At 52.5% G+C, this 14,562-nt stretch overlaps 5 protein-coding genes across 5 annotated transcripts; 3 read left to right on the top strand and 2 right to left on the bottom strand.

Moving 5' to 3' along the window:
• Positions 1–45: 45 nt before the first annotated feature.
• On the bottom strand, positions 46–5,752 carry JCM15063_002022 (uncharacterized protein; the record flags this gene model as incomplete). The annotated part of the gene is made up of 21 exons (XM_076680782.1): positions 46–105; positions 161–200; positions 275–567; positions 635–859; positions 927–1,360; positions 1,448–1,476; positions 1,539–1,630; positions 1,701–1,787; positions 1,846–2,008; positions 2,072–2,312; positions 3,565–3,720; positions 3,802–3,833; positions 3,909–4,030; positions 4,105–4,132; positions 4,198–4,405; positions 4,488–4,681; positions 4,760–4,897; positions 4,963–5,259; positions 5,340–5,400; positions 5,474–5,567; positions 5,669–5,752. The coding sequence occupies 21 exons, from the start codon at positions 5,750–5,752 to the stop codon at positions 46–48; spliced, it is 3,078 nt and encodes a 1,025-aa protein (XP_076532091.1).
• A 218-nt stretch (positions 5,753–5,970) lies between these two features.
• Positions 5,971–7,411, bottom strand: RPP1 (RNA-binding RNA processing protein RPP1; the record flags this gene model as incomplete). Its single annotated transcript, XM_076680781.1, has 5 exons — positions 5,971–6,212; positions 6,279–6,358; positions 6,428–6,837; positions 6,909–7,120; positions 7,192–7,411. The coding sequence occupies 5 exons, from the start codon at positions 7,409–7,411 to the stop codon at positions 5,971–5,973; spliced, it is 1,164 nt and encodes a 387-aa protein (XP_076532090.1).
• Positions 7,412–7,537: 126 nt separating this feature from the next.
• MTR4 (ATP-dependent RNA helicase MTR4) lies at positions 7,538–11,548 on the top strand (the record flags this gene model as incomplete). Its single annotated transcript, XM_076680780.1, has 11 exons — positions 7,538–7,939; positions 8,007–8,375; positions 8,443–8,533; positions 8,604–8,957; positions 9,030–9,731; positions 9,801–10,042; positions 10,127–10,504; positions 10,589–10,954; positions 11,023–11,223; positions 11,291–11,366; positions 11,442–11,548. The coding sequence occupies 11 exons, from the start codon at positions 7,538–7,540 to the stop codon at positions 11,546–11,548; spliced, it is 3,288 nt and encodes a 1,095-aa protein (XP_076532089.1).
• A 367-nt stretch (positions 11,549–11,915) lies between these two features.
• JCM15063_002019 (uncharacterized protein) lies at positions 11,916–12,892 on the top strand (the record flags this gene model as incomplete). The annotated part of the gene is made up of 3 exons (XM_076680779.1): positions 11,916–12,155; positions 12,235–12,456; positions 12,563–12,892. 3 exons carry the CDS (start codon positions 11,916–11,918, stop codon positions 12,890–12,892), a joined length of 792 nt encoding a protein of 263 aa, XP_076532088.1.
• A 409-nt stretch (positions 12,893–13,301) lies between these two features.
• Positions 13,302–14,540, top strand: JCM15063_002018 (uncharacterized protein; the record flags this gene model as incomplete). Its single annotated transcript, XM_076680778.1, has 4 exons — positions 13,302–13,533; positions 13,609–13,877; positions 13,970–14,221; positions 14,289–14,540. The coding sequence occupies 4 exons, from the start codon at positions 13,302–13,304 to the stop codon at positions 14,538–14,540; spliced, it is 1,005 nt and encodes a 334-aa protein (XP_076532087.1).
• Between the last annotated feature and the right edge of the window lie 22 nt (positions 14,541–14,562).

Raw genomic sequence — 14,562 nt, 5'->3', positions numbered from 1 at the left:
CGAGCACGATGGACCTATGTACACTTGAAGAGATTCTGCGAGGGTTTAGTGGGTTTCGTGTTTGCGTCGCCAGCTTTGGCCCCAAACCATACAGGCCGTAATGCACTGTGATCAAGCAAAGAGTACTAGTCAGTCTCTCTAGGATTTGGGCGTGTGGAACTCTGGAAAAGGAGAACGCGAGACTTGCGATGAAGCCGAATCTGCGAGGAACGAACAACACGAATGGGATCAGCGCTCGGTCTCCATCTCAAACAGCCTTCAAAGCTACACTCACCCCATGGTCAAAGCCGCCAACAACCCGGCTGCTTTCGCATCTCCCAATTCTTCAAAGATCAGGTTGAGGTAGAACGGAGCGGTGAACGCAAACACTTGTCGACACGTCGCAATGAAAGCGGGAGCTTTGGGCGCCAACGTCGGTGGAAGGGACTCGATCGCGTACGAATACGTGACAGTTGTCAAAAGCTGGTTGCCAAACAGGGCGATCGCGACCCCGATCAGGGGCCTGATGTTCCAGTGTCCCGGCTGCGAGTCTTGCAAGCAAACTCCGAAAACGATGATACCGATACCCTGGGGACCCCACAGAAAAAACAGCTCAGCGTCTGCCGAGCAGATGACAGGAAGGTCCGGCACTTGCCGCTAGTAGATAACCCGGTAGAGCGAATGGGAGGCGGAATTCGGCCACACGATTTCCGTGAGCGCGTCGAGTCCTGTACTGCATGAACCAGTCGGATCCTTTCCCGGCGATAATTTCACCCAGAATTGCACCGATGCATGCTGCGATGAACTGAAGGCCGACCCCTTGCGGCGTCAACATGTATTTGCGACCCAAAAGCGCAGGGATCTCGACCGTCAGCAGCACCTGTCTCAAGTGGGAACAGAGAGTCAGTACACGCCTGACTGGTCATTGAAACGATCGGAGCACGCACGTTCGAGTACGAGAATGCGATCGAGTATGCGAGAGTTGGCAAAAATACAGTCGGCGAGGCAAACAATGCAAATGGGTGCGCCATCTCGGCAGGCATCCTCGACCACGGTGTTCTGTCCCAACGCCGGAACGTCACATACGGCCTCCACCACGCTTCACGTTTCTGACTAGGCGGTTCCGCCAGAACTTGTTCTTGTTGAATTCCTCGAACGGGTCGGTCGTAGAGGGTTTCAGGACCGAAGAAGACGTAGAGGACAAACTGGACAAGGTTTGTCACTGCGAGGACATAGAAGACCCACTGCCAGCGCTCGTGGTAGATGACGGGCCCAAAGACAAGGGGTGCGACCGGCGGTCCAAGCGTAGTCAAGAGGGTCCAAACTCCGAGCTTGCTCGCTTTCTCGTGCAAGAAGAACATTTCGTTGATCATTGATGCGCCTATGCAATGCGAGGATCAGGTGAGACCGTCGTGCTTGATCAGCCTCGAAAACGCTGGGAAAGTCCGCCCGAAGCGCGATGGCTCACCGATCGAAAGCGGTGGACTCAGAAAGATGCTGTTCAAATCGAAAAGGATCAGTGACGAAAGCGAGAAAGTAGGCTAATCGTCGAGACATACCCTTGGAAAACGCGCACCGTCATCATCGTACCATACGAGTGCACGTAAGCACCGGCAAGATGACATCCAGCTGCAATGATGAGCGAGACGAGCTACTTTGCACAATGAATTGTCAGCTCTAGCCCGGGCATTACCTCTGAAAGCGGACGTCTCCGCGCTTACGAGTACTGGCCGACGACCGATCCGGTTCGCGATGGGCCCAAAGATCAAGAACGAGCAAAGGAAGAGAATCACGATCGACACCGTGTACTGTTCAAGATTGATGGGTCAATTCAGAAGAGCTGAGATCGAGGTTATGTCGACCTACGGAAGCTTGAGTGATACTGATGTTGAAATCCTCTGTAAATGCCTCGAATGCAGGAATGACGGCGGCCGCTGAGAAAGGACCCATCATCGCATAGAAAGCAACCTGGAACAAGACCATATGCTTCTTCCAAGATGGCCAATTGAGAGGATCGAGATGAGAGTCGCTGATGTCGTCGGAACCCGAGTCAGCTCTGATTCGGTTTCGCGATCTGAATCAGAGAGCTCACGAAGGAAGCGGGATTAGGTCGATGCGACCATGACGTTCGTATACTTTCTCGAGCCCGTACGCCGCTACATCTTCACGCAATGTCGTTTCCGGTTTCTCAATCGCGCCTCGAGGATTGCCGCCCTTGGGCTCCTCGCCGGTGTACGTAGTCGCCGCAGCTTTCTCAGAGTTCATTGCGGCAATCAGCTTGCCTGACGCTTCAAGCGAGACCGTTTTGAGCGAGAGTCGGCGTGGGTTGTAGGCTGAGAAGTCGAGAGGCGCGAGAACGCGTGGCGTCCCAGACCAGTTCAGGCCGAAGCTATTGATCCTCTATATGATAAGCGGAGTCCCGGCCCAGAGCTACCCGGAGCACCGCCAAATTTAGCGTGGTCGACGTCGGGGGCAGCAAAATCCGGGAAAACGATTCAAAGCGTGGACTCGGTGGGCGCTCGCCGGTCTCCCGCCGATGCGTGGCAAGGATCTCGGGCATCTCTCATCTCGCTAGCCTAGGGGCCCTGTACAGTCAGCCTTCCCTTGGTCTACACGTCTCGAATGGAATATGTACTGCAGCTGCCCTGCAGACGTAACAGTGTGCAAATCGATTTTCCAAAATGCAAAGCGCTTGATCATTTTCCCGCTCCGAATAGCCGCGCGGTCCGAACGCCGCGGTTTCTCTGCAGTACGTCAGCATCATCTCGTATTATCAGTGCTCGCTCCCCGGTCGCAATGGCGTTGAGGACGTAGAGAACGCCTCTCGCTGAACCGGCTTCGAAGAACGTGCGCGAATGCGCCCACTGTCCTGTTGCCGTTTTGCGCAAACGCCGGCGTTCCTGCGAGGTACGCCAGACTAATCCTCGAGATTCGAGCACTTCGGGATTCCTTGAGGTAATTCGGGTGTCGATACGGCTTGAGATGCTGTTGATGCCGCATATCCTCGCCATCGGGAACCATTGTTAGTATGGCGCCACTCTGCGCTCAACTGCTTTGCTCCAGATTCAATTTGCGCATGGCGCTAGAACTCCGGAGACGAGCGAGTGCTTAGCTTCCTAGAAGGAAACGTCCTATCTTCCTGAGGGGAGTCACCCGTGTTGCCGCCAGATTGAATGTGGAATTTCAACGAAAAAGAGTACACGCGAAGCGCTGAGAAGAATTCAATTTGGTTTTGACATGGTCTCGATCCGAATGAGCAGGCGCAGAGGTCGCATACGCGTGAAAGAAACAGAAGGAAACGAACCCGTCACAGACGCATCGTTCCGCGGCGAGCGCCAACGCGTTGACGTCAGACTCTTTTGCGAACGCGAACCAACAGAAGAAGGGGTGCGTGCACACAAGCTCCCTTGTGTTGGGGCTGCTACACCGAAGTCTTTGTTACACCAACAAAGCTCGTTGAAGCTCTATATAAATCAGTGCAGCGCTATAAAACGTTTGAACCTCTATCCTTGTCCCCCGCAGTACCAACCCTTTGCCTTTCCCGCTCATCCAGCTCCTCCTCGTCCTCTTCTCGCCCTTCGATACCTTGTCCACCATGACCACTCCTGACCCTGACGACCGCGAGCACGAGCAGTAACCCGGCGAACGAGATACAACTCGCAAACCAGAACGCGGCGCGGTAGCCTTTGAGCACATCTCGACCCCGATCATTCGTGTATACTTCGATCGTCCCGGCAATACCTGAAAGACGATTCAGAAACATGTCAAATTCTGTTGCAATGTGAATCCTTTGCGAAAAGATTCCAGCAGGATGCGCTTTACCGAGTCCGATCGAGATTGAATAGTTGGTGATCCTGTTTGAGCGACACAAAGGAAAAAGTTCGAATCGTCGCTCACAAGCAAGTCACGGGAAGAGATAGAGGACAAACAAGTTCATGAGTCCTCCTCCGACTCCAAGCATGCTGCGGGGGATAGAGTTTGCAATGATCAACGCTCCTGAAGCGAACGACAAATCGGGTCCAAACACGATGATGATTTCGGCGGGAAAGACCTAGAGAGGAAATGTGTAGAGCAGAGTGTCAGTTCTTGGATTCAGAAGGAAAAAGAAATGAAAGTAATCCGTACCATGGCCCAGAACGTTTGCGATCTCGGACTGAGGTGAACAGGCAACATCAACTGCTTGAAGTTTCGAGGACGAGGTAAGAGAAAGAGACTGACGTGACTCCCATCAAGACGTTTCCAATACAGAAGCAAGCGCAACTGGCAGCCAAGATCCAATGTCCCGGAACTTGACGATGTGTCAACCAGATGACTGCGAGTGCCGCGAGAGCTCCCAACGGAGCCAGAGTTGCGAGTTGAGCACAAATGACGAGAGGTTGGTGAAACCCTCGGATATCTCGAATAAACGACACGGTGTAGAACAAGACTGTCGAACCAACAAGAGGGGCACCGGGATCAGCGAAAAATGAAGCCCTGTACGAGCGAGGGCACGAGAATGGAATTCGTACAGATTCCAAACGACATCCAACCGAACCACAAGGCGATACAGGTTCCGATGACATCTTTCGTAAAGATCATGGTTGGTAACAGAGCTTTGTCGCCTTGCCTGCGTTCCCACAGGAAGAAGAGTACGATCAAGGCGATCCCGACTCCGAGGAGTACCGGGACGTAGGCAGTCGACCAGAGCACTAGTGGAGCTTGACTTTTTGTTTTGCAATTTGTCCCGTGTCAGTGTCTTGGCGCACGAGATTGACGCGGTAAAAAGAAGACAGAGACTGACTTCCACGCAAAGTTGAATAGGATCATGCCTGCGAGTCCGAGGCTGACTCCGATCCAGTCTATCCGGATTGACCGATCGAATTCGTCTTGTGGGATGACTAGGAACCCGATCAACCCGCACAGAGCGCAAAAGATGGCCCTGCAGAAACGAAACGAGCAAGATCAGCCTACTTCAAATCAAAGGCAAGGGATGCATCAATTTACTCTAGCCAAAAGATCCACCTGACTTGAACTCGTTCAGCGACCAAGCTGGCAAAGACTGCATGAACTTGAAACCCGATCGGAGCCAACGCTCCCAAACTCGAGAACGCGATCGTTCTCTGAATCCCTGGCTCGTACTGTTTTCCCAACAGGGCGATCGAGTTTGGAACTGCGAACGCCGCACCGATCCCGGCGAACGCACGCAGGATGTCGAACGAGATTGGCGACGAGGTGAACCCGATCCCGAGGTTGAACGCAAACAGGAGGAAGTAACCCAGCAAAAAGAGGGTCTTTGAAGAACTGATATAAATGATCGAGCGTCAGGTACAAAAGGTTACAGTTCATAGCCTCAAGAGATCAGAGACGGAAATTTGACAGACTATTTGTCCCCGAGTCGACCTCCGACGAGCACAAACAGACCAGCTGTCAATGCATAGGAGGCTGGAGACGCTCTTGTTTGCGATCAGCTAGACCAACGGAGCCAAGGAATCAAAGGCTAGAGGAGGTTAATCACCATTCATCCAGGCGTACTCTTGCTCATTCCGAGTGTCGAGCATTCCAGTCGCGATCGACTCGACCGGAACCATGGTAGATCCTATCAGTCCTTGCTGTGTGTCACTTGCTAGCGTCAGACCAGTATCTTGGTGTACATGGAAGTTACACGCGCGCGCGAGAGAGAGAGAACAGGTTGAGGTCGCGCGATACGTACCGCATTGAATTGAGCGCTCGTGACTGTCGAGATGAACAATACATCCCACCATACCGAGCCCGTCTTGGGTTTCGGTCGATACATCCCGGCGTGAGGGGTGAGGAGTCACCGGTCGTCAATTGCAGGGGCTCAGATCTTGCATGCCCCTCTGCGATTAGAAAATGTTCGGAAGGTCAAGATCCGAGTCCGACTTTTTGAGAAAGCGTCGGGCAACATCATGTATGGCCTCACGTCGCTCTAGAAGAGAAAAGAACAGGAATGCAAGCGGGTTCTATCAGGAACCATATCCTCGTAACTTTTGACTACAATTTCCTCTTCTTGCCCTTGCCTGCAGAGCCTTCGGTTCCGTTCTGTTCTGGTCGTTTCGCAGATTCAGAGGTGGTTTCTTTTGTCGTAGGTTGTCCTGAAGATCTCTTCTTGCCGCCCATCGTCGTTGTGGGCGATTCCTTCTCAATGTCCATCTGAACGACGGAGGCTTTCGTTGTATCGGATGCAGTGAGAGTCGGGTTCGAAAAGACGCCTCTGTAAGTAGACCTCATCGAGACTGCAATAAAACAAGGCAGAAGTCAATCATGAATGGTTCAAGTTGAATACGGTAAGGACAACTCACGGCCTCTCAAGATTGATCGTTGAGGGTTGACAGTCAGAGCATCTTTTGCTTGATTCGCGGGCATCCCAATCAACGAACACCTGAAAAACCCAAAATCGAACATCAACAAGAGAGTATTTTTGGGGAGAAGAGAAAGAGAGTTGGCTCACAAGTTGATCAAGTCTTGACTCGCGCGCATCTCGTGTGCACATTTCGCTCCACTACTGATCACGACGCCTTTGCCTTGAGTAGCTCTCACGATCTCTCTCGCACCCGAGATCCAATTCCTCCTACGTTTCCCACTATCTCCCTCTCCACCTCCTCCTCCGGAATCTTGACGAGTCAATCCTCTGAGGACTAGTTCGAACGAGACTCCGAACCGAGACAAGGTCGAGATGAGTCCACGTTTCAATGGGAAGGGTAACCGGGGTGACAGGGAAGGGTCGATCGAGATGAGGGTGGGAGCATGTGCCGAGGGAGGTGAGAGGGACAATGCGACGTGAGAGAACGAGGCGAGAGTCGTCGGTACGACCGACAGGAGGGTCGTTTGTTGAGGGTACAGAGGAGCAGTTGAATTGGCCTAGTGTTGCGAACCAGCGATGAGATATGTGCGCAAAAAGAGAGAAAAACAAGAGGGGTTTCACTACTTACAAAGCCATACCAGCCCTTTTGGCCGGCGCCTTTGACGGCCTCGTCCGAGTAGTTTTCGATCGTGATTCTCCACAGCTGCAGGGCGAGGTTTGGGGTGCCCGGGGTCGCCGTGCGCGGATCGAGACTCGGAAACAACGGGGTCGGGAAGGAGAGAAGGGAAGGGTCGAACGTCGGAGGGATCGAGATGTCGAGCACGACGGTCGAGTACCCGACTGTCGAAGGAGCCCAAGAGGTCAGCGAGCGAGGGAGAGGAGGGCAAGGGAGGCGAGGGAGGGAGACTTGCGGAGGGAAGCCATTTGGACCATCTTCTCGACTTCGAGTCGGTCTGCAGGGGTCCAGTTTGCGACTACATCGTACGCGGCGGTGCTCGACGGGGTGACTTGATCCTGGTTGTGAGCCTTCTGTTTGCCCTTCGCGTTCGAGGTCGACGATGCGGTCGCAGGCTTGAACGCCGAGGGAGGCAGATGCAACGGCACCGAGATGGTGTCGATGTATCCGTGCATGCTGGAATAACCCAAGGGAGACTAGTCTGAACCGCTACGCAAGGGAAATTCAAGTTCATCGGAAATCTGGAACTTTGATCAAACCAACTCGACTCTCGTTCCAACTCGTTGGACTGTGCACCCACGATGGACGACGATCTGTTCTCGTCCTTCACTGCCAAGCCGGCAGCTGCAGCGTCTGCGAGTGCAGCGGTCCGAGGCGGAGCTGGATCGACCGCATCGACTTCGACCCCGAAACGCCCGCTCTCCCCGTCCGCACCACAGCAGCCCGTCGACCAGGACTCGCTCAAGAAGCTCAAGACTTCAAACACGGCTGAATCCGAGCCGGCGCAGTCGCTCACCGTGCCGGGACAGACCCCAGACGACGCGCTCAAGCGAGACCACGAGCAGGCATTCGCTGTAACCGACGAGATCGAGATCACCGCTCAGACGAAGCTCAAACCGAGTTCGACTGGACTCGGGTCGGCCGCGCAGCAGCAGGAAGCGCCGAAAGAGGGCGAAGACGAGGGCCTCATCCTCTCGCACCAGGTCACTCTCGCTTCTCTCTCTCTCGGACGCCATTTCGACGTAACTGACGAATCAGTCTTGTGCTCAGGTGCGACACCAAGTGGCGCTTCCGCCAAACTACCCTTACGTCCCCATCTCGTCCCATGTCCCGCCCGCCGAACCCGCGCGCACCTACCCGTTCGAACTCGACCCGTTCCAGAAAGTGTCGGTCGCTTCGATCCAGCGCAACGAATCCGTCCTCGTGTCGGCTCACACGAGTGCCGGAAAGACCGTCGTCGCCGAGTACGCGATCGCGCAATGTTTGAAACAGGGTCAACGAGTCGTCTACACTTCACCGATCAAAGCGCTCTCAAACCAGAAGTATCGAGAGATGCTCGCCGAGTTTGGCGACGTTGGACTCATGACGGGAGATGTCACGATTAACCCGACCGCATCGTGTTTGGTCATGACGACCGAGGTGAGCCTCTTTTTATCTTTTCCGAACGTCCTGTAGGGCTTGGAGCTCATTCTTGATTTGTCGGCAGATTCTGAGGTCCATGTTGTACCGAGGTTCCGAGATCATGCGTGAAGTCGCGTGGGTCATCTTTGACGAGATTCACTACATGCGTGACAAAGGTACGTTTTTGTTGTTTCTGTTCTTTCGCCGAGAACTTTTCCCCTGTGCTGATCAAGCTCTCACTCCCAGAACGTGGTGTCGTTTGGGAAGAGACCATTATCCTGTTGCCTCACAAAGTGCGATACGTGTTCCTGTCTGCGACGATCCCGAACGCGATGGAATTCGCAGAATGGATCTGCACGACGCATCAACAACCTTGTCACGTCGTCTACACCGACTACCGTCCTACTCCACTGCAACACTACCTGTTCCCAGCAGGTGCAGATGGCATCCACCTCGTGGTCGACGAGAAGGGCAACTTCCGAGAGGACAACTTTGTGAAAGCGATGGGAGCCCTCGGAGGGGAAGCGAAAGGGGAAGATCCTGCTAGCGCTTCAAGTGGCAAAGGTCGCAAAGGCAAGACCAAGAAAGGAGGTCAGAAAGGTAACAACATCCTCCCTTCAAAAGACCATGTTGTATACGAGTGAGAAAAGCTCAATCTGCTTTACCTTACAGGTCCTTCCGACATTTACAAGATTGTCAAGATGATCATGGTCAAGAACTACAACCCAGTCATCGTGTTTGCCTTTTCGAAACGCGAGTGCGAAGGTCTCGCACTTCAAATGTCGAAACTCGAATTCAATTCGGACGAGGAACGCGACATGGTCGCAACCGTGTTCAACAATGCCATCTCGAACTTGTCAGACGACGATCGAGGGTTGCCTCAAATCGAACACATTCTCCCTCTGCTCAAACGAGGGATCGGAATCCATCATGGAGGCTTGTTGCCCATCTTGAAGGAAGTGATCGAAATTTTGTTCCAAGAAGGGTTGATCAAAGTCTTGTTCGCGACTGAAACCTTCTCGATTGGACTCAACATGCCTGCGAAAACCGTCGTGTTCACTTCGGTGCGCAAGTTTGATGGCAAAGATTTCCGCAACTTGAGTGGAGGAGAATACATTCAAATGTCGGGACGTGCGGGACGTCGAGGGTTGGATGATCGTGGGATCGTCATCATGATGACGGATGAGAAACTCGAACCGGCGGCAGCGAAAGGCATGGTCAAAGGTCAAGCCGATCGACTGGATTCGGCGTTCCACCTCGGGTACAACATGATCTTGAACCTGATGAGGGTTGAAGGCTTGACCCCAGAGTACATGCTCGAGCGATGCTTCTACCAATTCCAAAACACGGCATCGGTACCGAAACTCGAAGATGGTGCGCATCAACTCATGCTCTCTACCTCTTTGTGAAGTCGTACTAATCGCTGGGATCTTTCTTCTCCAGAGCTGAGGGCCCTCGACGAACAGAGAGCGTCGATCGTGATCCCGGACGAGGACAACGTTGCCGATTACTACGACTTGCGACAACAGCTCGACATCCTGAACAAGGATTTGCGCGACGTCCTGAATCATCCGACGTATGCGCTTCCATTCTTGCAACCGGGTCGACTCGTCCGAGTCAAACATGACGATATGGACTTTGGATGGGGAGTCGTCGTCAATTATCAGAAACGGGTTGGCACCAAGGTGAGCTAATGGTTTCACCGGGAGGCTCTTGCGTTTCACACATTTGCCTCTCCAATGCTGACTCCCTTTCAAATGATTCTGAAGGGCAAACCTCTGCCTGCCGACGAACCTCCTCAAAGTCAATACATTGTCGATGTTTTGCTTCACCTCGCGAGAGGTACCGCACCGCAACCTCTGCAGAAAGGTTCGAAACAATCACCAGCTTCTCAGATCAGCACGATCCGACCTTGCCCGCAAAACGAAGAAGGAGAGTTTGCGGTCGTGCCCGTGTTGCTCTCGACGTTGGACGGGATCAGTCACATTCGAATCTTTTTGGCCAAAGATTTGAAACCTCTCGATTCGAGGATGCAAGCGCTCAAGAGTGTCAAGGAAGTCAAACGCAGGTTCCCAGATGGGATCGCATTGTTGGACCCGGTAGAAAACATGGGCATCGTTGACGAAGCGTTCAAGAAACTCTTGCGCGTGAGCTCCACCTCTCCTTATCTTCCTCCAGCTCCGAAAAAGCGTACTGAACTCTTTGGTTGGGCGACGATTCTTTTGAAACAGCGCATCGAAATCCTCGAATCGAGACTGTTGTCGAACCCGCTGCACACGGACCCGAATCTGCCGACTTTGTACGACCAGTACAGTGCCAAGGAAGCGCTCAAACTCAAGATCCGTACGACCAAGAAGAAGATCCAAGCGGCGCATTCCGTCATGCACCTCGACGAACTGAGGAACCGCAAACGTGCGTTGAGACGGTTAGGGTTCGCGACGAACGACGATGTCGTCGAACAGAAAGGAAGGGTCGCATGCGAGATCAGTTCGGGAGATGAACTCTTGTTGACCGAGATGATCTTTGGAGGCGTGTTCAACGATTTGACTCCGCAACAATGTGCCGCACTCTTGAGTTGCTTTGTCTTTGATGAAAAGGTTTGTCTCCCTTCTTTCCTCCCTTAGAACGCGATGATTGAGACGGAGCGGATCGTTCGTACCCACAGTCGGAACAAACTTCGAAACTCAAGGAAGAACTGAGTGGACCTTTGCGAGTGATGCAAGAAGCGGCTCGACGGATAGCCAAGATTGCGATCGAGAGCAAATTGCCGATCGTCGAAGACGAGTACGTCGCTTCGTTCAAACCTGAATTGATGGACGCCGTGTACAGTTGGTGCAATGGTGCCAAATTCTCCGACATTTGCAAGGCGAGTTTTTTCTTCTTTGTTCTCCGTCCCTCTCCTGCTGTCGTTAACGGTGAGATCGTTTTCTCAGATGACGGACGTGTTTGAGGGTTCGTTGATCCGAGTGTTCCGAAGGTTGCAAGAACTGATTCGTCAAATGTCAATGGGTACGTGCCCTTCTGGTTCTTCCCTGCTCATCCTTGATCTTGACTTTTCCTTTTTTTTTTATTATGACAATGCAGCTGCAAAAGCGATCGGTTCGGAAGAGTTGGAGAAAAAGTTTGTCGATTCGATGGCTTGTCTCGAACGTCAATCTTCGGTCGCGTTCGCTGCATCTTTGTACTTGTAGACATTCAGCGCATGGTTTTCCAGCCTAGTCCTATTTCAAGACAGAGAATCTATATATTTTTGCTTGAATGAGAGGAGCATGACGGAGAGAGAGTCTTGCCTGTGATCGAAATATCACCGGAGGCACGTTCGTCGACGTCGCTGACCTCCTGTCCGTTTCCCTCTCTCTTGCGCAACTCGCTCCCTCTCGCGACTTTTCTCCCTCGCCTCGAACTTCGATCACCTTCAGTCACTCGCTCTAACTTGTTATACACCCGATCGTTCGCGATAGGCGTTTCGTTCTCGACTAGCGAATCCAAGCATCATTCAACCAAAGCCATCGATTCGGTCATCGCAATCACCCACTCTCGCTACCCAACTCTCCAATCATGCGCGTACCGCTCGTATCACTTGCGTTGACGCTGTCAGCGATCGCTACAGCGTTCCCTACGAACGAGCCTCGAGTACAGGGAACCGACTCTTCGCTCGAACCACTCGTCGAACTCGGATCGACATCCTCAACTCGGTACCACAACAAAGTGTACTTGATTCGACATGGAGAGAAAGGTTCAAAAGGTGAAACGGGACTCAATAACAAGGGCAAGAAACGAGCCAAGTGTTTGAAACAAGTTGAGTGTTGGGCTCATTCCCTGACTCATTATCAGCAAGAGCTTGTTAAAAATTGACAGGTGTAAATGGGGGTTCCAGATGCTCGCGACTCCAAGATTCAAGATTGGCTTGATCCTCGCAGAAGACTATGACCGTAAAACTCACAAACGCAAACGACCGTTTGACACGGTCAAACCGATCGCAGATCACCTCGGGTTGAAAGTCGATACCGATTGTCAAGTCGACGATGCCAAGTGTGTACGGAAAAAGGTCGAACAGTATGCCAAGGCAGGAGGAACGGGAGATGTTCTCATTTGTTGGGTTCGTTCTTTTGAAACCGCCTTTTTCTCTCGGTTCCCTGTTGTCGAGGAAACGAAAAAAACTGATCGTTCGTTCGTTCGTTCGTTGGTGAATGATCGTGATGCAGAAACACTCGATGTTGCACACGATTGTGAAAGCATTGGGAGCTCCCAAGACTCGACCGTACCCTGATGATCGATACGACATCATGTGGACTCTGCATCATTCACGACTCGTCTCGAAAGAGAGTGAACACTGTCCTGGACTCGACCTCAAGAAATCTCGCAAACATGACCCTGAACTCGAAGTACCCCCAAAGTTTGATGACGAGGACGAGGACGACGAAGGGGACGAGAAAGACGAGGAAGACGTCACCCTACTTGAAGACCTCGAATGGCTTTCGTCGTCCGCGTCCCAGGCCTCGGGGAAACAGTTGCGACTTGTTGATCTAGACTGATATTTCTCTTAATGTTTGTTGTATAGTTTCGTCTTGCTTCGCTTCGCATCTTATAGAACTCTATACCCTTGATTGACAATCCATCCTTGTTTCGCGCTGCAGCTTGCGAGACTGCGAAGAGGAAGAACCTGGGACCGTGCGCGCGCGTAGCGTCGGCTGATCATCCGTCATATCAAAAAATGCGCACGTGCTGCGTGCAACTTTGGCAACCCCTACTCGGTGTAGCGACAGAGCAACCGCAAATCGCGACATTTCGGCTAGCTATAAATCTGCTCGCAAGTCCGTTTGCTCGCTTGGATGACTCGGGGGAAGGAGCACGCCATCATATACGCGCGATAACACCCGGCCGCGTGATCTGTGACATCCGACCTTTGGGCTCGCTTTGTCTTTTCAGACGACCACGGATGCTATGACTGTTGCTGCACCATCCATCGATGGACAACGATTCGTCGCATGGTTGCCGACCGCGATCCATCCTGCCGCGCTCCACCTCGCGCACGAATTGTTTGACGTGATCGATTCAAACGATCCTCGTTCGGATAAATGGTACGAAACGGCTCATGCGGCGATTGTCACGTCTGGCAAACTCTCCAAGGAACATGTCGAGCGAGCGAACCACCTCCGCATCGTAACGAGAAATGGTCAGTTTTATTCGCGACAAGAATCCCTCTCTCAATCGCAGTGTTTGTTGACAAAGAAAAGATTGTCGAGTTCAGGCGTTGGCACCGATTCCGTACCTCTTGATACGTGTCGACAGAAATCGATTGTCGTAACAAACCAACCGGGTTGCAACGCTCAAGCCGTAGCAGAAATCGCTTTAGGACTTGCAATCGCGGTTCGTCGCAAACTATGTCAAATCGATCGAACCTTGAGGTCTGGACAAAAGACGATCAGTGCCGATTGGAGGGCACAAACCGTACAGGGACAAACAGTGGGTTTGATCGGCATGGGAGATATAGCTCGCGAGACCGCAAAAAAATTCATCGTGAGTTCTCTCTTTCTTTGCGCGCGCAAAAACCCTTTCCAAGTACCGAGATACAAATGTCGATTCTTGATATCTTTTTCTGCTTTCAAAAGGGTGCGTTCGAATGTCCGATTCTGGTGTATTCGCCCACTTCTTCGAAGGACAAATGGACCGCAAGTGATCCGTCTCGACTCGCACCCATTGCTCATCGTCGTGTCGACACGCTCGAAGAACTGTTGCAAATGGCCGACATCGTCTCGCTGCATTGTCCCAAGAATGACGAAACTACGGGTCTGATCGGTGCACGACAATTCGAGCTCATGAAGAAATCGGCCGTCATCCTCAACACGGCCAGAGGTGGTCTTGTAAGAGATGTCCGGCTTGATCACATTAGACTTGGGCACTCTGCTGAATCGTGACTCTCCTTTATAGATCGATGAGCAAGCTCTCGTTCAAGCAATCAAGAACGGCGAGATTGGAGGAGCTGGGATCGACACTCTGGAACATGAACCTCCGACCCTCGAACGGTATCGAGAGCTCTTGACCCTCGATCAAGTTGTCGTATTGCCTCATGTCGGCGCCCAGGACGAGACGAGCCAGCGCCAAGCATGTCTGGTCGCGGTCGAGTCTGCGTACTCGTACTTGACAGGTCACGGCATCGGGCAGAGTACAAGAGTAGTGTGAATGCAAAATGAATGACAGATCT

This window comes from Sporobolomyces koalae (assembly GCF_050403365.1).
Source record: "Sporobolomyces koalae JCM15063 DNA, S_koalae_JCM15063T_v1_ctg45, whole genome shotgun sequence".
In the NCBI taxonomy this organism is placed as follows: Eukaryota; Fungi; Basidiomycota; class Microbotryomycetes; order Sporidiobolales; family Sporidiobolaceae; genus Sporobolomyces; species Sporobolomyces koalae.
This window is presented reverse-complemented; position numbering and strand designations above follow the sequence as displayed.